A 25,343-nucleotide genomic window follows, 5' to 3' on the forward strand; every position below is an offset into this window, starting at 1 on the left:
GGTCCACTGACCCTGTGGCTCTCCCCGTGAAAGAAGCGTACAGGCTAGATTCAATCCGTATCATGGAATTGAATGTCAATCGCACTGTAGCAGTGATCTATGCCTAAATCTCCTCAAAGGACTCTGCTCAAGACAGGCACCTGAATGAAATTTGAGAGGTATCATATGTTTTTTGGACCATTGAAATTGTGCTTTGAATTGAGTTTATGATGTATGGAAAGTAGGATCCAAAGACTGATTCAGCGTTATTGACTTGACAGAGTAGAAGAGTTAGAAATGTTGCTTCCCACAGAGAGAAATTATGTTAAATAAAAGACAGAATCAAAATGAGAATTTGGCATTCAATATTTGTAATTTAGGGTCAGATATAGATTATTGATATACATTTATATTATGTACAGAATATGTTAAGTAATCCTGGACTGTTGTACATTTAATACTAAACACACAGACCCATAGAAAATATACAGTTTTATAATTCGTTATACTGTTGATTAATAGTTTGTTTGTAGAATCCATATTTTCAGCTAGAAAAATAAAAATGAGTGGTCCTGTACATTATTTTCAATGTTTCTTATGCTTTTAAACAGTTTATAGCAAATAACTCTTCATTACGGCCTTTCTTTTACATACACATTCAATACACAATTCAGACTAAATAGATTCTTACGCCCAGGTATAATTCAGATTAAAAATCAAATATTCATCACGGACACACCCATAAGCAAAGATGATAACCGCATGCCAAAACACATGTAAAAAATAATAATATTGCAATATAAGTCATCTTAAAATGTTATTTCACAAGTGTTCAATTGTTACAACAGGCACATTCACAGAGTATATGCTCTGCATTGAACTAGAGGACAAATGGCAACACATAGCATGTGTTGTACCTTAACAGGTATCCAGGGGATATCCACTGACTGCCGTCACAAACATTTTTGGTTCTTACATTTGCTGCCCCTAAGACGTTTCTTCGTCTATACATACAACATAACATAAAACTAAAAGAAGACACAAGTGAAAAGACAAGTTAAGAGTCCAGCTGTACTTCATCCATACAGAACAAAGAAGATATAACTAAGGTTTTGGCATCCTATGATGCTTGCTTATGCACGGCAACACAAGGTGCAGAATGACGGATCGCCATATCTCTATTCTTCATGGAAGCTGCAAACTAGCGGAGCATTGAAACAGTTCCCGCACTGTTATTGGGGGAAAAACGTCAAGAGAGAGACCCATAGAGTTGAAATCCACAACAGTCATGAAGTTCAAAAAGCCCAACTATCCTCCTCAGGTTCGTCTCCATACCAAGTGCCAGGCTGTAATCTCGCTCGGCACCCAGAACCAAATGTTTGGTCTGTCATGAAAGACTATACAGGAGGAGGCCCGTTGGTGTATTGTAGCATCGGGTGGAAGGAACGGGCAAAGTTATTGGACTGGCTGCAGTCGAAATCCCCCTCACACACTGGCACCAGGCAGACCATGACCACCAGCAGCAAGAGGAACAGCAACTGGAGGGGCACCGCCACCCGTAGGACGCGGTACAGGAAACGTGACGATGACGATTTCCCCTCTGCCTCAGAAGGGGAGGAAGCGGACCCAGCGACGGGATACCTGATAGGATACGACACGGAGAGCACACAACAACACAACAACAAGCAGACTTAGGTAATGACACCTACTGTACAGCTAAGGACATGTATCCAGACCAGACCATCCATCCAACTATCCATTTTGTCATTGGATTCAACAGAATCAAATATCTATTTCCTTTGTAGTTCAAAAGACAGAAACGATGTTATTGCTCTACAAGTATAATTATGAACTGTGTATTGACACAGCCATGATCAAATTACCAAACTATATTTAATCAATAAGGCCCGAGGGTGTGGTATATGGCCAATATACCACGGCTAAGGGCTGTTCTTAGGCACGATGCAACGCGAACCCCCTAGGTGCCTTATTGCTATTATAAACTGGTTACCAACGTAATAAGATGAGTAAAAAAAATGTTGGGGTCATACCCGTGGTATACGGTCTGATATACCACGGCTGACAGCCAATCAGCATTCAGGGCTCAAACCACCCAGTTTATATTGGTAATCAATACACCCACAGTCAGTTGAATGACACTTGACAAACACTGACAAACATTTTCAAGAAATGATTTTCAAACCCATAAAACAAATACAGGATGTTGAGCTGACATTCCTTTGTAAAAGGATGTAAGGTGTTAGGACGGGAGACAAAATGCATGCAGGAAGTAGCAGTTTAAATGTTTTAGATAGTCCTTCAAGAACTCTCTGTGAGGAGTTTAAATCCTGATAAATGCCAAGCATGCCAAGACAGGAGCATAGCAGCATAGAGCAGTCTGTTTTAAAGGGTGTAGCTAGGTGAAGCTTGATGTAGCATTAGTCAGCAGCAGAACCATCTTAATATACCCTCATCTGACTGGGCTGCTGTCAAACTGAGAAGACAAACTATATCTATTAACATGCTAAATAACATGTTTTGTACTATTCACTATTAACTCATATTTCTCAGGTAAGGGATGAACACTACAGTAACACAATTATAGCGTTCTGATTTACAACACTTTATGACAATGTGGTACCTGCTGTTTCTCTGGCATAGCTGACAATGGGGCCTATTTGAATTAGCTTAAACCAAAGGGAATCCTAAAATTATAAATCAGGGTATGCATAGCTAGATAACAGTGATGTTCGTTTTACCCTCAGGTCTGTCTGTCTAGACTGTGATCAAAGTGCCCCCTGACATTCCACAAATGGAGACATGACAGGGGCGATGGCTGATTGAGGGGAGTGAGGGGGAGATGGTGGATTCGGTATGTGAAATAGAAGAAATAGATTAAATAGATGTCACACACAAGAGAAAGAAAGAAATAGAGAGATAGACTTGCTGCCATCATATTGTTCATTGCAGATGCTCGCTGGCTTGGCAATTCAAGAGAACAACTGCGTGTGCTCACTAGCAGTAGAGAAGGAGCGGTAGAGCTCTATAGTTACCAAGAGGTATTAGAGAAACTGTTAACAGTATGTTAAGCACTCAAGGTGCATTCTGGGTAGCATAGTTAATCAAGCAGCCGAGGACATTGGCAACAAAGAGGCCTATATATTTAGTTATTGCAGAACTGTAGTGTAAAGGATGTGTGGACTATAACCACATTTTCTGCTAAACCCTATAGCCTCTACATAGTGTCTAGAATGGTAGAAGATGATGGAATAAATGTTTCATTAAACTTTTATGAACCTTTGGAAGTAAGTAAAAATCAGTATTCAGGGTTTTCTATTTTTTCTTTTACAATACAGTTGTTGCAATGTACTGTATGTGTTGTCAGTGCAGTGCAGCACAACGGACTAAGGTTCCAGAACAGGTGTAACATGTTCCAGGAGTTCTATTGTCTTCTGGGTGTTCTACAAACCAGGAGAAAGGTACCTGTGTGATCTGTGTGGACTGCTCACAGAGGGTCCAGAGGTCTGCTGTGACATACTACATTTGCCCCGTTGCTGTTTGCAATGAACACGGGGGTAAAAGAAAGAGAGTATGTTTCAGTCCAGGCAAATAAAGAACAAAGCTACCGATGAAAAGAAAATACCCCAAATAAAAGAATAGAAGGTGATCTTAGAACAAATCAAATATGTGAAGGAAGGTGACAACTAGAGAAAATAAATGAACTAGCTTTTTTCAAAGTGTACAGCTACTTTGAACAGCTACAGCTGGATGGTCATGCTGTTATTTGGAACAAAGGGAATTCATTCGCTGCTGAAGCACAACGTATGATATGATGCATGATTTGCTATGTGGAAGACAGATGTAACAAATTTAAGATATACATGTACTGTATCTTCAAATCACTGAGATCAACCATTGGGATTGAAGTGAAGACAAGACATAACTTCTATAGAATTTAATTGATAAAAACCAAGGGTTTTCAGCAGTATTAAAGAGCCAATATTCCATGAGCACTAAACTACAGCACTCTAAAACTACAGGACTCTAAAACCACAGGACTCTAAAGTTACAGGACTCTAAAACCACAGCACTCTAAAACCACAGCACTCTAAAAATACAGGACTCTAAAACCACAGGACTCTAAAGTTACAGGACTCTAAAACCACAGCACTCTAAAACCACAGCACTCTAAAACTACAGGACTCTAAAACCACAGGACTCTAAAATTACAGGACTCTAAAACCACAGCACTCTAAAACCACAGCACTCTAAAACTACAGGACTCTAAAACCACAGGACTCTAAAATTACAGGACTCTAAAACCACAGCACTCTAAAACCACAGGACTCTAAAACCACAGGACTCTAAAACCACAGGACTAAAGAAAATAATAAAAAGATGGGACACATTTGATCAGGAGAAACCAGAAGTAGATGTTGAAGTTTAGGGGGAAAGTCAATCAATAAAATAAGATAATATATATATATATTTTTTAAGAGGGGGTATACTGATGTCTCAAGTGCTCTGGTCGGTTTGTCTCTGGGAAATGATATAACATGAAAGAATAAAGGTGTGGAAAAAGAGTTGTGTGTGGAATGTATATACATGTAGGAAGGTGTACAGAGAAGAGGTGAGAAAGAGAAGTCCTGGGAGGGTGGGAGGGAGTGACTTTGCATGGCCTTAAACTGGAGCAAACTCGGTGTTGCATTCAGGGGCACAAGTGACGCACTGTCAGTCTTAGGGAGGAAGTGCCAAACACCTTCCTTCTGGTAGGGCACCATGTAACCATTGTCAGAGGTATTACAATACGTTACCGATCGACGGCGACTTGGCGTGCTCCTGCCCGACACCGGGCTTATGGAACCAGAGGTGGAGTCTAGCTCATCAGCTGACGACCACATAGACAGATCCTGAGATGAAAGAGAGGAGAAAGAGAGAGACAATAGGGAGGGAGAAAGAGGATGAGAAGGGGGAGGGAGGGCGAGAGAGAGATACACACAGAGGGAGGGAGGCCAAGCATGAAACGGCGTTAGATACAGTAGAGAAAGGCTGCAAACGTTTCTCCTGCACTATTTCTTATTGTGTAATGTGTCTACTGCACGCTCCCTAAAACACTTCTGCGAGCAGGCCTTTCTAATCGACCTGGCTCGGGTATCCTGGAAGGATATTGACCTCAACCCGTCAGTAGAGGATGCCTGGTCATTCTTTAGAACCCTTGGTTCACTCCAGACCTGACTGCCCTTGACCAGCACAAAAACATCCTGTGGCGGACTGCAATAGCATCGAATAGTCCCCACGATATGCAACTGTTCAGGGAAGTCAGGAACCAATACACACAATACATAGCTAGCAAAGGCTAGCTTTTTCAAGCAGAAATTCGCATCCTGTAGCTCTAACTCCAAAAAGTTTTGGGACACTGTAAAGTCCATGGAGAACAAGAGCACCTCCTCGCAGCTGCCCACTGCACCGAGGCTAGGTAACACGGTCACCACTGATAAATCCATGATAATCGAACATTTCAATAAGCATTTCTCAATGGCTGGCCATGCCTTCCTCCTGGCTACTCCAACCCCGGGCAACAGCCCCCCCCCCCTCAGCTACTCGCCCAATCCTCCCCAGATTCTCCTTCACCCATATCCAGACAGCAGATGTTCTGAAAGAGCTGCAAAACCTGGACCAGTACAAATCAGCTGGGCTAGACAATCTGGACCCTCTCTTTCTAAAACTATCCGCCGCCATTGTTGCAACCCCTATTACCAGCCTGTTCAACCTCTCTGAAACATCGTCCGAGATCCCTAAAGATTGGGTGACACCCTAGACCCAAACTGTTACAGACCTATATCCATGCTTCCCTGCCTATCTAAAGTCTTCGAAAGCCAAGTTAATAAACAGATCACTGACCATTTCGAATCCCACCGTACCTTCTCCGCTGTGCAATCCGGCTTCCGAGCCGGTCACTGGTGCACCTCAGCCATGCTCAAGGTACTAAACGATATCATAACCGCCATCGATAAAAGGCAGTACTGTGCAGCCATCTTCATCGACCTGGCCAAGGCTTTCAACTCTGTCAATCACAGTATTCTTATCGGCAGACTCAATAGCCTTGGTTTTTCTGAAGACTGCCTCGCCTGGTTCACTGGCGGTCTCTATGGGGGTACCGCAGGGTTCAATTTTCGGGCTGACTCTTTTCTCTGTATATATCAATGATGTCGCTCTTGCTGCAGGCGATTCCCTGATCCACCTCTACGCAGACGACACCATTCTGCCCTTCCTTGGACACTGTGCTAGCTTCAATGGCATTCAACACTCCTTCCGTGGCCTCCAACTGCTCTTAAATGCTAGTAAAACCAAATGCATGCTTTTCAACCGTTCGCTGCCCGCACCCGCCCGCCCGACTAGCATCACCACCCTGGACGGTGCCGACCTAGAATATGTGGACAACTATAAATACCTAGGTGTCTGGCTAGACTGTAAACTCTCCTTCCAGACTCATATTAAACATCTCCAATCCAAAATCAAATCTAGAATCGGCTTTCTATTTCGCAACAAAGCCTCCTTCACTCACGCCGCCAAACTTACCCTAGTAAAACTGACTATCCTACCGATCCACGACTTCGGCGATGTCATCTACAAAATAGCTTCCAACACTCTACTCAGCAAACTGGATGCAGTCTATCACAGTGCCACCCGTTTTGTTCCCAAATCACCTTATACCACCCACCACTGCGACCTGTATGCTCTAGTCGGCTGGCCCTCACTACATACTCGTTGCCAGACCCACTGGCTCCAGGTCATCTATAAGTCTATGCTAGGTAAAGCTCCGCCTTATCTCAGTTCACTGGTCACGATAACAACACCCACCCGTAGCACACATTCCAGCAGGTATATCTCACTTATCATCCCCAAAGCCAACACCTCATTTGGACGCCTTTCCTTCCAGTTCTCTGCTGCCAGTGACTGGAACGAATGACAAAAATCGCTGAAGTCGGAGACTTTTATTTCCCTCACCAACTTTAAACATCAACTAACTGAGCAGCTAACCGATCACTGCAGCTGTACATAGTCCATCGGTGTATATAGCCCACCCAATCTACCTACCTATCCCCATACTGTTTTTATTTTATTTACTTTTCTGCTCTTTTGCACACCAGTATCTCTACTTGCACATCATCATCTGCTCATTTATCACTCCAGTGTTAATCTGTTAAATTGCAATTATTCGCTCCTATGGCCTATTTATTGCCTACCTCCTCATGCCCTTTGCACACACTGTATATAGACCTTAGACCTTTCTCTACTGCTACTGTGTCATTGACTTGTTTGTGTTATTGGCTTGTTTGTTTACTCCATGTGTAACTCTGTGTTGTTGTCTGTGTCACACTGCTTTGCTTTATCTTGGCCAGGTCGCAGTTGCAAATGAGAACTTGTTCTCAACTAGCCTACCTGGTTAAATAAAGGTGAAATAAATAAATAATTGGAGATACATTCCATTGTTCTATTTAATTGTAAAAGTGCGTCTGTTCTGACCTGTTGGCTGCTGTTCGTGTCCAGAATCTTCTCCAGCTCTTTGAGGTCTCTGGTCACCTCCTTGAAGAGCAGTTTGAGGCGGTTCCCGATGACGTGAACCTTCTCCTTGGCCTCCAGACAGTCACTGCCCTCGCTGTTGACTAGCAGCTGCAGGGACATGTCCTGCAGGGACAACACCTTCCTCTGGGTGTCTAGCAGCTCACAGCGGATTTTCTGTGGATGGAGTGAGGGAGATTGGTTGGTTCACAATTTTACTCACTGCAAGGTGTCAGTCACTCAAGGACATTTTCTAATTTGAGGTCCCTACGCTTAATTTAAAAGTCTCCAGTTGACATCAATCAATAATTTATATAAAAGTCAGATTTGTGTGTGCTTATCTCAACTCCGAATTAGAATATGGTTTATGCCATCTGACTGTGGAATCCACTGTCTCATCAGCCCAGCCAAGCAATGTATAAACTTGATCTCCACTATAAGAAGCATCTAGACATTATCTCATATTTCCTTTAGACTAACATTTCTTTTTTTAACAGTGGAGATTTATATAAACATTACTGTCTGTCTCTCCGACATTTGCAACATTGTTTCAATATTCAATCGATCTCCATCTGTCCCATAGTAATGAATGGTTGCCGCCTGCTACCGACCCCCCTCAGCTCCCAGCTGTGCCCTGGACACCATTTGTGAATTGATCGCCCCCCATCTAGCTTCAGAGTTTGTTCTGTTAGGTGACCTAAACTGGGATATGCTTAACACCCCGCCAGTCCTACAATCTAAGCTAGATGCCCTCAATCTCACACAAATCATCAAGGAACCCACCAGGTACAACCCTAACTCTGTAAACAAGGGCACCCTCATAGACGTCATCCTGACCAACTGGCCCTCCAAATACACCTCCGCTGTCTTCAACCAGGATCTCAGCGATCACTGCCTCATTGCCTGTATCCGCTACGGAGCCGCAGTCAAACGACCACCCCTCATCACTGTCAAACGCTCCCTAAAACACTTCTGTGAGCAGGCCTTTCTAATCGACCTGGCCCGGGTATCCTGGAAGGACATTGACCTCATCCCGTCAGTTGAGGATGCCTGGTCATTCTTTAAAAGTAACTTCCTCACCATTTTAGATAAGCATGCTCCGTTCAAAAAATGCAGAACTAAGAACAGATACAGCCCTTGGTTCACCCCAGACCTGACTGCCCTCGACCAGCACAAAAACATCCTGTGGCGGACTGCAATAGCATCGAATAGTCCCCGTGATATGCAACTGTTCAGGGAAGTCCGGAACCAATACACGCAGTCAGTCAGGAAAGCTAAGGCCAGCTTCTTCAGGCAGAAGTTTGCATCCTGTAGCTCCAACTCCAAAAAGTTCTGGGACACCGTGAAGTTCATGGAGAACAAGAGCACCTCCTCCCAGCTGCCCACTGCACTGAGGCTAGGTAACACGGTCACCACTGATAAATCCATGATTATCGAAAACTTCAATAAGCATTTCTCAACGGCTGGCCATGCCTTCCGCCTGGCTACTTCAACCTCGGCCAACAGCTCCGCCCCCCCCGCAGCTCCTCGCTCAAGCCTCTCCAGGTTCTCCTTTAACCAAATCCAGATAGCAGATGTTCTGAAAGAGCTGCAAAACCTGGACCCGTACAAATCAGCTGGGCTTGACAATCTGGACCCTCTATTTCTGAAACTATCTGCCACCATTGTCGCAACCCCTATTACCAGCCTGTTCAACCTCTCTTTCATATCGTCTGAGATCCCCAAGGATTGGAAAGCTGCCGCAGTCATCCCCCTCTTCAAAGGGGGAGACACCCTGGACCCAAACTGTTACAGACCTATATCCATCCTGCCCTGCCTATCTAAGGTCTTCGAAAGCCAAGTCAACAAACAGGTCACTGACCATCTCGAATCCCACCGCACCTTCTCCGCTGTGCAGTCTGGTTTCCGAGCCGGTCATGGGTGCACCTCAGCCACATTCAAGGTACTCAACGATATCATAACCGCCATCGATAAAAGACAGTACTGTGCAGCCGTCTTCATCGACCTTGCCAAGGCTTTCGACTCTGTCAATCACCATATTCTTATAGGCAGACTCAGGAGCATCGGTTTTTCGGATGACTGCCTTGCCTGGTTCACCAATTACTTTGCAGACAGAGTTCAGTGCGTCAAATCGGAGGGCATGCTGTCTGGTCCTCTGGCAGTCTCTATGGGGGTGCCACAGGGTTCAATTCTCGGGCCGACTCTTTTCTCTGTGTATATCAATGATGTTGCTCTTGCTGCGGCGATTCCCTGATCCACCTCTACGCAGACGACACCATTCTATATACTTTCGGCCCGTCTTTGGACACTGTGCTATCTAACCTCCAAACAAGCTTCAATGCCATACAACACTCCTTCCGTGGCCTCCAACTGCTCTTAAACGCTAGTAAAACCAAATGCATGCTTTTCAACCGGTCGCTGCCTGCACCCGCATGCCCGACTAGCATCACCACCCTGGATGGTTCCGACCTAGAATATGTGGACGTCTATAAGTACCTAGGTGTCTGGCTAGACTGCAAACTCTCCTTCCAGACTCATATCAAACATCTCCAATCGAAAATCAAATCAAGAGTCGGCTTTCTATTCCGCAACAAAGCCTCCTTCACTCACGCCGCCAAGCTTACCCTAGTAAAACTGACTATCCTACCGATCCTCGACTTCGGCGATGTCCTCTACAAAATGGCTTCCAACACTCTACTCAGCAAACTGGATGCAGTCTATCACAGTGCCATCCGTTTTGTCACTAAAGCAACTTATACCACCCACCACTGCGACTTGTATGCTCTAGTCGGCTGGCCCTCGCTACATATTCGTCGCCAGACCCACTGGCTCCAGGTCATCTACAAGTCCATGCTAGGTAAAGCTCCGCCTTATCTCAGCTCACTGGTCACGATGGCAACACCCATCCGTAGCACGCGCTCCAGCAGGTGTATCTCACTGATCATCCCTAAAGCCAACACCTCATTTGGCCGCCTTTCGTTCCAGTACTCTGCTGCCTGTGACTGGAACGAATTGCAAAAATCGCTGAAGTTGGAGACTTTTATCTCCCTCACCAACTTCAAACATCAGCTATCTGAGCAGCTAACCAATCGCTGCAGCTGTACATAGTCTATTGGTAAATAGCCTACCCTTTTTCTCCTACCTCATCCCCATACTGTTTTTATTTATTTACTTTTCTGCTCTTTTGCACACCAATATCTCTACCTGTACATGACCATCTGATCATTCATCACTCCAGTGTTAATCTGCAAAATTGTAATTATTTGCCTACCTCCTCATGCCTTTTGCACACATTGTATATAGACTCCCCCTTTGGTTTCTACTGTGTTATTGACTTGTTAATTGTTTACTCCATGTGTAACTCTTTGTTGTCTGCTCACACTGCTATGCTTTATCTTGGCCAGGTCGCAGTTGCAAATGAGAACTTGTTCTCAACTAGCCTACCTGGTTAAATAAAGGTGAAAAAAAAATTTAAAAATAAAAATGTGTCGGGAGTCGGGACGAGCCAGTCGAAATCATGAATCAGCTGGCATCATTTTTATGGATATAAACAAAGAAATGTAAATTGAAAAAAAGATCAAACGAAACAAAGTGCAGCTAGTTTGCAGTTTTTCCAGCTTCAGTTTGAAGTGATTGTGTTAGCTGTGTTGTTGGCTAGCTCCTCTGAACAATAGTATCCTGACAAGTGAGAACATTTTCTATGACAGGTGAAATCGTGCCTCATTAGCTCATTGTTATGGATGTATCCAAATAAATGTAAATAGTAAACAGCTTAAACAAACGCAAATGCTGCTACTTTGCTGTTATTCTGGCTGCACTTTTTGACGTGACTGTAAGTTAGTCGTAGTTGGCTAGCTAGCAAGCAAGGGATAAGAACGTTGCCAGCCAGTATGACAATGGAACATTTAGAAAAAATTACTGGGTGGCATCCATAGATACAGAAATAAAATGACTGAACGACTGGGTCGGGTCTCTGGCAACCGAACCGATAAAACGAACGACCAGCCAGCTTGGGTAGCAACCCAAGATTTGTGTCGGGACTATATCTTGCGAATGGATGACATAGTATGAATAAATTAATCAAAATAACGTTTTTTTTAAATGAAAATATGCCAATCATTATTTGAATATGTTGATAACCCGTTGTATAAAAGTGATTATGCCCAAGAAGCCGGTGTTTGGAGGATATATTGACTTTGTCTCAGGCCTAACAACAATATATCCTCCAAACACCGGCTTCTTGGGCATTATCACTTAAATATAACATTACTAAAACGCTTCTGTACCAGGAGTGTTTTGTGGTGCTCATGGAGGGTGTTGCTGTCCTGGATGGGGTCAATGGGAACAATCTCATTCCTCCTGCGGTCAATGTTCTCCAGCCACAGTAGCAGGCCGTGACTCATCTCATGGAAGTCCTACAGGAGAGGAGACGTGAATACAAATGCATGCTAATCACCTTCTACCAAAAGTCATGACTTCTACCTAAAGTAACATATTTAATATGTCTAACTAATGATAAACCTTGATGTTTATATCCAGGTCATTAAAACACAATTTAATTGTATCCTGTCTCAGTTGTCCAACATGCAAACATGATTTGTCCTGGTTTGAATATTTTATTAAGTGACCAGTAAGTAGCCTGGTCCCAGAGCTGTTTGCGCTGTCTTGCCAACTCCTTAACGGCCATAGGAGTTGGAAAGACAGCACAGATCTGGGACCAGGCTAGGTGACTAGACAGTTGGACACCTACGTGACACTGCATAAGGGCCTTTTGTAGCGCTGCCCTCCACTCTCCCAGAGAGGTGCCCAATCTGTCCCAGCGGTTGTTCATCTCTTTCAGCCTGGCCTTCAGGTCCTGGGACTCTTCTGTGGCGGACTGGACAAACTCTGCACTGCACAGGTTGATGGACAGCACTGTGGCCTTACGCTTGTCAACAGCCTTCTGCAGCTCCTGTAGACAGACAATATGAAAATAGATGATTTGAGAGGGTGTCATATCAGCACAGAGTATTTTTTAAATATCCATCTCTGGTTGCAAAGCTTTCCCAAAGAGTATCATACAACTGGGATTCATCCAACCATGATTTCTGAAAAAACCCGGAACTTTGAGAAAGCCTTACACACCTTGCAAGCTTTGTAATCCTAGTGAGTAATCAAAGTTCAAAGGTCACCTTCAGTTTTTTGATGCGCAGCTCGATGGTCTGGATGTCGGTGCTGAGGTCCAGCCTCCGTTGCTGCTCTAGCTCCTCCCCTGCCTGCTCCAGCCACGCCCACACAGCGTTGAGGTCAGAGTTGAACTGCTGCCACTGCTGAAGGTTCTGCTTCAGACGCATCTCTTTACTGAGGGCCTGGGCCTGCAGCAACTCCCAGCGCTGTATCACACCTACAGTACAGAGAGAGAGGGAGAGAGAGAGAGAGAGGGAGGGGGAGAAAGAGAGAGGGAGAGAGAGGGAGGGGGAGAGAGAGAGAGAGAGATGGAGAGAGAGGGAGGGGAGAGAGAGGGAGGGGAGAGAGAGAGAGACAGAGAGAGATAGAGAGTGACAGACAGACAGACAGACAGAGGGAGACAGAGAGAGAGAGAGAGAGAGAGAGAGAGAGAGAGAGAGACAGAGAGAGAGAGAGAGAGAGACAGAGAGAGAGAGAGAGAGAGAGACAGAGAGAGAGAGAGAGACAGAGAGAGAGAGAGAGAGACAGAGAGAGAGAGAGAGAGAGACAGAGAGAGAGACAGAGAGAGAGAGAGAGAGAGACAGAGAGAGACAGAGAGAGAGACAGAGAGAGACAGAGAGAGAGAGAGACAGAGAGAGAGAGAGAGAGAGAGAGAGAGAGAGAGAGAGAGAGAGAGAGAGAGAGAGAGAGAGAGAGAGAGAGAGAGAGAGAGAGAGAGACAGAGAGAGAGAGAGACAGAGAGAGACAGAGAGAGAGACAGAGAGAGAGACAGAGAGAGATTATTATATTATAGCTGTATTATATCTATTCATCTCTTTACTGAGGGCCTGCAGCAACTCCCAACGCTGTATCACACCTACAGTACAGGAGGGAAGAAAGGAATGTATTATTTATTTGGTAATAAGACATCTATCTATATTTTTTGTGAGGGGCCTGAGCCTGCAGTAACTATCACACCTACAGTACAGCAAGGTAAAGGAGGAAGAAAGGGTATCAAATAATTAATTTGGTAACGGTATATATGGTATATTTGGGGTATATATGGTATATATGGGGTATATATGGGATATATGGTATATATGGGATATATGGTATATATGGGATATATGAGGTATATATGGAATATTATGGTATATATGGGATCTGTAGAATATATGGTATCTATGGTATATATGGGATATATGGGGTATATGGGATCTGTAGAATATATGGTATCTATGGTATATATGGGATATATGGGGTATATATGGGATATATGGGGTATATATGGGATATATATGGGATATATGGGGATATATGGTATATATGGGATCTGTAGAATATATGGGATCTATGGTATATATGGGATATTATGGTGTATATATGGGATATATATGGGATATATGGTATATATGGGATCTATGGTATATATGGGATCTATGGGATATATGGAATATATGATATCTATATGGGATATATGGGATCTACATGGTATATATGGGATAAATGTTATATATGGAATATATTGTATATATGGGATATATGGTATCTACATGTAATATATGAGATATATGGGATATATGATATATATGGGATCTACATGGTATATATGGTAAATATGGGATATATAGTATATGGTATATACAGTATAAATGGTATCTACATGGTATATATGGTATCTACATGGTATATATGGTATATGTAGTAATTGGTATATACAGTATAAATGGTATCTACATGGTATATATGGTATCTACAAGGTATATATGGTATAAACATGGTATACATGGTATATATTGTCTAAATTGTATATATGGTATATAAGGTATATACGGTCTAAATTGTATATATGGTATATATGGTATCTACATGATATATACAGTATAAATGGTATATACATGGTATATATGGTATCTACATGGTATATATGGGATATGTAGTAATTGGTATATACAGTATAAATGGTATCTACATGGTATATATGGTATATATGGTATCAATTGTATATATGGTATCTACATGGTATACACGGTATACATGGTATATGGGATATATGGTATATAAGGTATATATGGTATCTAGATGGATATATGGTATATATGGTATCTACGTGGTATATATTTTATTTATGGGATATATGGTATATATGGTGTCTACATGGTATATATGCTATCTACATGGTATATATGATATATATGATATATATGGGATAGATGGTATATATGGGATATATGGTATATATGGTATATATGGAATATATGGTAAATACATGGTATATAAGGTATCTACATGGTATATATGGGATCTACATGGTATATATGGTTTATATGGTACATGGGATATATGGTATATATGGTATATACATGGTATATATGGGATCTACATGGTATATATGGTATATATGGGATCTACATGGTATATATGGGATCTACATGGTATATATGAGATCTACATGGTATATATGGTATATATGGTACACATGATATATATGGGATCTACATGGTATATATGGTATATATGGTATATATGGGATATATGGTATATATGGTACACATGGTATATATGGTATCTACATGGTATATATGGTATATATGGTATATATGGTATATATGGTATATATGGGATCTACATGGTATATATGGGATCTACATGGTATAAACATGGTACACATGGTAGACACATGTGTACCATGTGTACCCCAAGCACCATGTGTACCCCAAGCAGACACATCGATGGCTCTGAACGAACTTTATTTAACTCTCTGCAAACTGGAAACGATTTATCCGGAGGCTGCATTCATTGTAGCTGGGGATTTTAACAAGGCTAATCTGAAAACAAGACTCCCTAAATTCTATCAGCATATCGATTGCGCAACCAGGGGTGGAAAGACCCTGGATCATTGTTACTCTAACTTCCGCGATGCATATAAGGCCCTGCCCCGCCCCCCTTTCGGTAAAGCTGACCACGACTCCATTTTGTTGATCCCTGCCTACAGACAGAAACTAAAACAAGAAGCTCCCACGCTGAGGTCTGTCCAACGCTGGTCTGACCAAGCTGACTCCACACTCCAAGACTGCTTCCATCACGTGGACTGGGAGATGTTTCGTATTGCGTCAGACAACAACATTGACGAATACGCTGATTCGGTGTGCGAGTTCATTAGAACGTGCGTTGAAGATGTCGTTCCCATAGCAACGATTAAAACATTCCCTAACCAGAAACCGTGGATTGATGGCAGCATTCGTGTGAAACTGAAGGCGCGAACCACTGCTTTTAATCAGGGCAAGGTGTCTGGTAACATGACTGAATACAAACAGTGCAGCTATTCCCTCCGCAAGGCTATCAAACAAGCTAAGCGCCAGTACAGAGACAAAGTAGAATCTCAATTCAACGGCTCAGACACAAGAGGCATGTGGCAGGGTCTACAGTCAATCACGGACTACAGGAAGAAACCCAGCCCAGTCACGGACCAGGATGTCTTGCTCCCAGGCTGACTAAATAACTTTTTTGCCCGCTTTGAGGACAATACAGTGCCACTGACACGGCCTGCAACGAAAACATGCGGTCTCTCCTTCACTGCAGCCGAAGTGAGTAAGACATTTAAACGTGTTAACCCTCGCAAGGCTGCAGGCCCAGACGGCATCCCCAGCCGCGCCCTCAGAGCATGCGCAGACCAGTTGGCCGGTGTGTTTACGGACATATTCAATCAATCCCTATACCAGTATGCTGTTCCCACATGCTTCAAGAGGGCCACCATTGTTCCTGTTCCCAAGAAAGCTAAGGTAACTGAGCTAAACGACTACCGCCCCGTAGCACTCACATCCGTCATCATGAAGTGCTTTGAGAGACTAGTCAAGGACCATATCACCTCCACCCTACCTGACACCCTAGACCCACTCCAATTTGCTTACCGCCCAAATAGGTCCACAGACGATGCAATCTCAACCACACTGCACACTGCCCTAACCCATCTGGACAAGAGGAATACCTATGTGAGAATGCTGTTCATCGACTACAGCTCGGCATTCAACACCATAGTACCCTCCAAGCTCGTCATCAAGCTCGAGACCCTGGGTCTCGACCCCGCCCTGTGCAACTGGGTACTGGACTTCCTGACGGGCCGCCCCCAGGTGGTGAGGGTAGGCAACAACATCTCCTCCCCGCTGATCCTCAACACTGGGGCCCCACAAGGGTGCGTTCTGAGCCCTCTCCTGTACTCCCTGTTCACCCACGACTGCGTGGCCACGCACGCCTCCAACTCAATCATCAAGTTTGCGGACGACACAACAGTGGTAGGCTTGATTACCAACAACGACGAGACGGCCTACAGGGAGGAGGTGAGGGCCCTCGGAGTGTGGTGTCAGGAAAATAACCTCACACTCAACGTCAACAAAACTAAGGAGATGATTGTGGACTTCAGGAAACAGCAGAGGGAACACCTCCCCATCCAGCGCCTCTTCAACCTCAGGAGGCTGAAGAAATTTGGCTTGTCACCAAAAGCACTCACAAACTTCTACAGATGCACAATCGAGAGCATCCTGGCGGGCTGTATCACCGCCTGGTATGGCAACTGCACCGCCCTTAACCGTAAGGCTCTCCAGAGGGTAGTGAGGTCTGCACAACGCATCACCGGGGGCAAACTACCTGCCCTCCAGGACACCTACACCACCCGATGCTACAGGAAGGCCATAAAGATTATCAAGGACATCAACCACCCGAGCCACTGCCTGTTCACCCCGCTGTCATCCAGAAGGCGAGGTCAGTACAGGTGCATCAAAGCTGGGACCGAGAGACTGAAAAACAGCTTCTATCTCAAGGCCATCAGACTGTTAAACAGCCACCACTAACATTGAGTGGCTACTGCCAACACACTGTCAACGACACTGACTCTACTCCAGCCACTTTAATAATGGGAATTGATGGGAAATGATGTAAATATATCACTAGCCACTTTAAACAATGCTACCTTATATAATGTTACTTACCCTACATTATTCATCTCATATGCATACGTAGATACTGTACTCTATATCATCGACTGCATCCTTATGTAATACATGTATCACTAGCCACTTTAACTATGCCACTTTGTTTACATACTCATCTCATATGTATATACTGTACTCGATACAATCTACTGTATCTTGCCTATGCTGCTCTGTACCATCACTCATTCATATATCCTTATGTACATATTCTTTATGCCCTTACACTGTGTATAAGACAGTAGTTTTTTGGAATTGTTAGTTAGATTACTTGTTCGTTATTACTGCATTGTCGGAACTAGAAGCACAAGCATTTCGCTACACTCGCATTAACATCTGCTAACCATGTGTATGTGACAAATAAAATTTGATTTGATTTGATTTGATATATGGGATATATGGTATATATGGGATCTACATGGTATACATGGTATATATGGTATATATGGTACAAATGGTATATATGGGATCTACATGGTATATATGGTATCTACATGGTATATATGGTATATATAGGATATATGTACAGTTGATCTATTATTTATGTCTACCACTGATTATACTGTATATACAGGCATTTGAGGTGACATAAAGCTTACAGTCCATTACAGTACAGGCCAGTACAGGCCCCTACAGGTCCGTACAGTACAGTCCAGCCCAGTACAGCCCATTACAGTACAGGCTCGTACAGGTTCGTACAGTACAGTCCCGTCCAGCCCTGTACAGCACAGTCCAGTACAGCCCGAAGAAATGTGTCTGCCTTAAAAGCTGCTGACTTTGTACTTACTTCTCTGCTTGAGCACTCTGGAGCAAAAACAACCCAGAAAACATACAACCACCACACAATGTTGTCTCATCGTGGACTACAAGTTGTGGGCATTAATGTACCATTGCTACTTTACATCTTAAGACCTCTCCACCTCTGAATGTCTTAACACCTCTCCACCTCTGAATGTCTTATCACCTCTCCACCTCTGACTGTCTTAAGCCTGATTAATATCAACACCTGATGGCAAAACTTTACCTGTTGTTTGTGAATCATCATCAATGGGGTCAGCAAGTCCTGAGGCCTTTTCCCCCTCCCCCTTCAGTTCGTAGCCAACCCTCTTCACCGTGTCTATACTGCTACGACACTCTCCCAGTAGACGCATCTACACAACAGGACATAGCACAGGCAACAGACAGAAAGCATGTGACTGAGACGCTCACATCAAGTAATCACACCGTAGAAACTTTTCCTAAAGACCTTCCATTAAGACAGAATGGTCTCATATCAGACAGTACTCACATATCCCATGTATGATGCATCCAGCTCTGGCCCGGTGGGGGTTCTGCTACGGATGACATTCTCTGTCTGTTGCAGGTGTAACTGACTGGGGTCCAGAACCTTGTCCAACTGAAGGATGTGGCTGTCCAGGGTACCTCCCTCTCCTGAGGATGGGAAGAGTGGATGGACACCCACATGGCATACGGTTAGATAAGGGCTTTGATTTTATGTTCACGGGACAGTTTCTTAGACCTAGATTAAGCCTACTCCTGTGAGATTTAAAAGCACTTTCAATGTAGATTATTTGGGAGTTTAATCTGTGTCTGAAAGAACAGACATAAAAACATAGAAATCCATCCACTGCAAAACGTTGTGAGATATCATTAATAGTTAGTGTTATCCATCCACGTTGTGAGATATCATTAATAGTTAGTGTTATCCATCCACATTGTGAGATATCATTAATAGTTAGTGTTATCCATCCACGTTGTGAGATATCATTAATAGTTAGTGTTATCCATCCACGTTGTGAGATATCATTAATAGTTAGTGTTATCCATCCATGTTGTGAGATATCATTAATAGTTAGTGTTATCCATCCACGTTGTGAGATATCATTAATAGTTAGTGTTATCCATCCACGTTGTGAGATATCATTAATAGTTAGTGTTATCCATCCACGTTGTGAGATATCATTAATAGTTAGTGTTATCCATCCACATTGTGAGATATCATTAATAGTTAGTGTTATCCATCCAAGTTGTGAGATATCATTAATAGTTAGTGTTATCCATCCACGTTGTGAGATATCATTAATAGTTAGTGTTATCCATCCATGTTGTGAGATATCATTAATAGTTAGTGTTATCCATCCACGTTGTGAGATATCATTAATAGTTAGTGTTATCCATCCACGTTGTGAGATATCATTAATAGTTAGTGTTATCCATCCACGTTGTGAGATATCATTAATAGTTAGTGTTATCCATCCACGTTGTGAGATATCATTAATAGTTAGTGTTATCCATCCACGTTGTGAGATATCATTAATAGTTAGTGTTATCCATCCACGTTGTGAGATATCATTAATAGTTAGTGTTATCCATCTACATTGTGAGATATCATTAATAGTTAGTGTTATCCATCCACGTTGTGAGATATCATTAATAGTTAGTGTTATCCATCCACGTTGTGAGATATCATTAATAGTTAGTGTTATCCATCCACGTTGTGAGATATCATTAATAGTTAGTGTTATCCATCCACGTTGTGAGATATCATTAATAGTTAGTGTTATCCATCCACATTGTGAGATATCATTAATAGTTAGTGTTATCCATCCACGTTGTGAGATATCATTAATAGTTAGTGTTATCCATCCACGTTGTGAGATATCATTAATAGTTAGTGTTATCCATCCACGTTGTGAGATATCATTAATAGTTAGTGTTATCCATCCACATTGTGAGATATCATTAATAGTTAGTGTTATCCATCCACATTGTGAGATATCATTAATAGTTAGTGTTATCCATCCACATTGTGAGATATCATTAATAGTTAGTGTTATAAATCCAGTCGTAAATTAGAAGACAATGGACGAAGAACATATAAAACAATAGACAAAAAACATCTCCCCAAAAGATGCGCACAACAACATGCACCTTTAAAACACACAGGATGCCAACACAAGAAATCAGCTTGAGGTCAGCTACAGTAGCCTACGTGCCGCACAAATCAAATGAAATGCAAAATGTTAGAAAGCGGTGCTGTTAGTTAACGGTGCCTGTTGTTATGCTTCAGTGTGCGTGTGAGAAAACCAAACCAAACTCGTAGCAGGCAGAAAGCAGGCTGTGAGAGTTATTTTTATACACCAAGGCATGTTGCCTAACATCAAATGACCTCAGACGACCTCTCTGAGATCAAGGCTATCCTATCCCCAGTACCTGCCAGTAAGTTGTGAGGGGTCTGGTATCATTAGTACCTGACAGTAGTGGTGCAGGGATGAGGGGTGTAAACTACACTGACCTGACAGAGCGGAAGCAGAAGCTGATCCCTGGTAGCTCCCCTCCTCTCCGTGCTCCTCGTGCTCAGAGGCCAGGCCGAGAGCCCCGCTGGCACTCTCCAGCCTCTTTCTCAGGTCGTAGTCATGGTCCCACTCCAGGGGGATGGAGTCCATGCTGGCTGGGGTTCCCATGCCCGAGCGCTCAGCCCCAGTACAGAGGGGGGCAGTCAGGGAGGGCAGAGGGGAGCTCAGGCAGTCTCCAAGACGTTCACTCCAGAGAATGCTGGACAGGTCCCCAGGTTCATCCAGTTCAATCTCCTTGTCCGAGAATGACACATCGTACTCTTCTCCTGTCAGCTGGAAGAGGAGGGATGGGAGGTTAAGGTATACCTACGAGACAGTCAAAAAAAGACCGTCAGCATCAAAATGAAAAGAACAAGGGCTCAGTAGACGTCATCCCCGGGCTCACCGGTAGTTGGATCAGCTTCTTATAGTAACGCTCCACGCGTCCAAACACCTCCTGGTAGTATCTCCGCAGCTCCTCCAGCTCCTTCTCTATAACAACAGCGTCCAGAGGCTCACTCTTCTGCAGCAGCACCTCTCCCTGGTGGAAGATGTGCTCGACCTTCCCCGTGGTCACAGAAATCTCCTGCTGGAACGCCTGGTAATCAAAAACAAGCGAGGCAGAGGCCAGACTGAATACAGTGTGTTTTAGGAACACGGTGGTTAGGATACAGTTGAGCCATGGTAGGAGTTTGTATAGTTTTGCTAACCGGTTCCATAGCAGTCAGAAATAGTGATTATGTGATTATTTCAATGATTACTGATAGAATTCATAGTATAGTCGAGTTATTGAAGAGCGGAAAAATATGTAGGATTATGAGAGAACAATAATCACTTGTGTAAAGAGGCCATCCTTACCCGTAGCTGTTTGATCTTGGCTCGGATGTCACACTCTGAGAAGTGTTCTATGTTGGTGAGCTGCAGGTCCATCTCGGTGAGCCACACCACGACGCTGTCTCTGGCCTTCTCAAACTCCTCACGCTGACTGACGAAGTGCTGGAGAAATCATAAAGAGATGCTTCAGCGTCTCTGGCAGCAATTTTTTTTTTTCTTTGATCTGGAACTTCGTGCAGACACTCCACCTGATTCTGCCGACTAGAACCAATGAAATTACTTCCTTGCTGGTATAGTTTCTTTCCTAGAGCAGTACCAACCCTCAGGAGTGTAGAATCCCACTGGGCACAAACACCAATTGAACGTCTATTCTACATTGGTTCAAAGTAATGTCATTGAAATGACGTGGAAACAACGTTGATTCAGCCAGTGTGTGCCAAGTGGGATTGGACTATATACACCATACTTTCTGTTGTGTTACAGTTGCTCAACGAGGCCCACTCTGGATGTGACTCTGTACCTTGAGCCTGCGGAGGATGGAGGCCACCCTCTTCTGCAGGTTATCCCAGCGCTGGTTCCCGTCGTGGGACATTTCCCCGAGGCGACAGGAGGAGTCTGTGCGGTTCTCCCTGGCCAGGCGGCGGTACTGTTTATTGATCGTCTCCAGCTGGGTCAGGCTCTCATGGGACTGACACTGAAATGCCTGGAACACACACACAAATATAACCAACACATTTAGAATCAAAAAGAGACAAGTTGCTTGAAAATTTCATTGACCATTTAATTGATCAATTTATTACTCAGGGATGAGTTATGAGTTTTGTCCATGTAAAGTGCATTCTGAAAGTGTTCAGACCACTTGATTTTTTCCACATTTTGTTATGTCACACCCTTATTCTGAAATGTATTACTAGTTTCCCCCCCTCAATCTACACACAATACCCCATAAAGACAAAAAAATAGGTTTTCAGAAATGTTACAATGGTACAGTTGAAGTCTGAAGTCAAATACACCTTAGCCAAATACATTTAAACTCAGTTTTTCACAATTCCTGACATTTAATCCTAGTAAAAATTCCCTGTCTTGGGTCAGTTAGGATCACCACTTTATTTTAGGAATGTGAAATGTCAGAATAATAGCAGAGAGAATGATTTATTTCAGCTTGTATTTCTTTCATCACATTCCTAGTGGGTCAGAAGTTTACATACACTCAATTAGTATTTGGTAGCATTGCCTTTAAATTGTTTAACTTGGGTCAAACATTTTGGGTAGCCTTCCACAAGCTACGTACTGATATGAAAGGAGAATATAGTGGTTATATCCAAGTAGGACTAGGTGGTCTGTACTAGCATGTCTGTACCTCAAACTTCTTGAGTTCTTCCTTGGCCACTGTGTACAGTACTCCTGAAGAGTTGGGTAGAGCAGCGGTCTTCTCTGAGGTCACTAGCCACTCCTCAAAACGCATAAAGTCTTCTATGATCTTCTGCCATAAACGCCATGTCTCTTCAATCCTTACACATTAAAACGATATGGACAGTTTAAGTTATGGTGAGAGCCTATATCACAAGTACATGTTTCCAAATTTACCAAACCTAGAATTACATTACTGCACTTGTTGATAGTCTTGAAAGTGAAAATTCTGACTACTTTAGAAACTATAGCGCCTAAATCCTAAATTTAGCGTGTCTCGTACTTGAGCCTCCTCTCCATGGACAGGGCACATATTCTCCTCCAGCGGCGGTCGAGGTTCCTGGTGGTCTGCTGGATGGAATCACACTCTGTGTCCGTGGCACAGACGTCACAGTCGTGTAACAACACCTCACACAGGTTCAACGCAGAAGCCACACTTGTGCTGTGCTTCTCTATGTCACGCTGAAGCTCCTGGGTGGACGGAGAGAAAGATGGAAGGATGTTATCTTATATTATGGTACAGAAAGAGGATGTTGATCTTAATCTTTTTTAGAATCAAGAAGCCTACTAAGACTTTTCAATAAGCCTACCTCTATTGTACTGTCTATAAGCCTGTCTGCTGGGAACTAAACAGGGATCAATAAAATATCAACATAAACAACTGTTATTGATTATGTAGCTGTATCAGTGGCGGACCACTTTTTGGAAGCGAACCACTCGATTTCGCCCCTACGTTATATGGCCATCGAACATGTCACCCTCCCTAGGAGAGGGGGTGACCATGACAATTTATTGTTAAAATGAGAGGCTGCCTGGATCTTTAATTTAAAAACCCTTGCTCCCTTCGGTCTCAACTTAGACTTTGATCTGAAGCCATTCTTGTGATTATTGTGATTTGCCTTTCATTATAAATGTTTGTAGGCTTATGTAGCCAAATTGTATCTATGATCGTATGCTATTCATTCATGTTTTTGTATGTTCTTCTTATATCTGAGAATTAACCAATGATATCAGGCCACACCCGGCCATGATTACAGACATCTGTGTGTGTTCTTTAACAATTTATAAACTATTCACCCCGCAGTGTTTGTCATCATACCCTGATGAAGACAGCTTGTCTGTCAAAACTTTGGTTATTAGGTTATTCAATTATTGCATCTGAGCTCATAGAGTGTGCGTCTCTTCCTTTTTTTCAAGTATCAATAGCTATACCAGGGGGTGTACGTTATAATGTGTTTCAAAGTACCCACAGCCCACTGATGAGGTAGCCTGGTGGTCCCAGGTCTGTTTGTGCTGTCTTACCAACTGCTACAGATGTAGGATCTAATGTGATCACTCTTTTGTTGCCAAGAAAGTTCCTGCACAGCAGGAAATGAGAACTTGTAGTGTGTTCAAGGTTTAAAAAGGCTTCTAAAGTTCATAATTTACACTCTAAAATGTCAGACTTAATTTGTCCTAATGAAAAATGTATCAACCCTTTCAAAACATTTCATTAATAACAATCCACATAATAATTCACATTTGCTGTTGCTGCAGAATTATTTTCCTGCTGTAGAAAACTGTCTCAAATTAAGATACTACATCTGTATGACCGTTGCAGTGACAATGACTATAGGAGTTGGTGAGAGAACATAAACAGACCACCAGGCTACTGACACAGTATTTACCTGCTGCAGGTCCAGCTTCCGCTGTATCTCCTGGGAGTCACAGGTGTCGTATAGGATGGGTCTGGACAGCTCAGTCTCTATGTGGGTCAGCCAGGACCGCAGACTAATCATGTTCTTATCCAGCTGCTGCACTGCCACCAGAGTCTCCCTCAGCTTCTTCAACCTGCCAGTGGGATACACAATAGTTGTTTTAGAAAAACATACACAACGCAGTAGATTCCTGGTGATAAAGCACCTAAAGACAATTAACAAACAATTAACAACGTCGTTAAATCGCTTCTTTCCACTCATTGTTTTTATTTAATTTAACCAAGAAGTCACATTGAGTACAGATTGTGCTAAGTACTGTACACTGAGAAAGCCAGAGTGTTTCTGACAGCCAAGGAAAAGGTTGCATCAAAGCAAACATTAATGCCAATGGCCCT

General features: G+C 43.1%; 1 protein-coding gene across 8 annotated transcripts in view; it reads right to left on the reverse strand.

Annotated features, from left to right (window-relative positions):
• Positions 1-327: 327 nt before the first annotated feature.
• LOC109904603 (nesprin-1) overlaps positions 328-25,343 on the reverse strand; it is a 162,521-nt gene continuing 137,505 nt past the window's right edge. For 5 of the 8 annotated variants that reach the window (XR_004202676.1, XR_004202677.1, XR_004202679.1 and 2 more), the window contains 15 exons: positions 24,919-25,081; positions 23,535-23,722; positions 23,202-23,352; positions 22,362-22,544; positions 21,866-22,003; positions 21,414-21,605; positions 20,968-21,301; positions 18,961-19,103; positions 18,697-18,823; positions 12,714-12,925; positions 12,293-12,493; positions 11,829-11,957; positions 7,507-7,719; positions 3,463-4,889; positions 328-1,620 (listed from right to left, as the gene is read on the reverse strand). Coding sequence is in view for 3 of the 8 variants with exons in the window: in XM_031787821.1 (XP_031643681.1) it covers positions 1,377-1,620; positions 3,463-3,533; positions 4,794-4,889; positions 7,507-7,719; positions 11,829-11,957; positions 12,293-12,493; positions 12,714-12,925; positions 18,697-18,823; positions 18,961-19,103; positions 20,968-21,301; positions 21,414-21,605; positions 21,866-22,003; positions 22,362-22,544; positions 23,202-23,352; positions 23,535-23,722; positions 24,919-25,081 (2,785 nt within the window). In the remaining 5 variants the exon portion in view is untranslated. The remainder of the gene's footprint in view (positions 1,621-3,462; positions 4,890-7,506; positions 7,720-11,828; positions 11,958-12,292; positions 12,494-12,713; positions 12,926-18,696; positions 18,824-18,960; positions 19,104-20,967; positions 21,302-21,413; positions 21,606-21,865; positions 22,004-22,361; positions 22,545-23,201; positions 23,353-23,534; positions 23,723-24,918; positions 25,082-25,343) is intronic. The other 3 variants (XM_031787821.1, XM_031787819.1, XM_031787820.1) reach the window with 2 other exon arrangements.

This window comes from Oncorhynchus kisutch, linkage group LG14 (genome assembly GCF_002021735.2).
Source record: "Oncorhynchus kisutch isolate 150728-3 linkage group LG14, Okis_V2, whole genome shotgun sequence".
In the NCBI taxonomy this organism is placed as follows: Eukaryota; Metazoa; Chordata; class Actinopteri; order Salmoniformes; family Salmonidae; genus Oncorhynchus; species Oncorhynchus kisutch.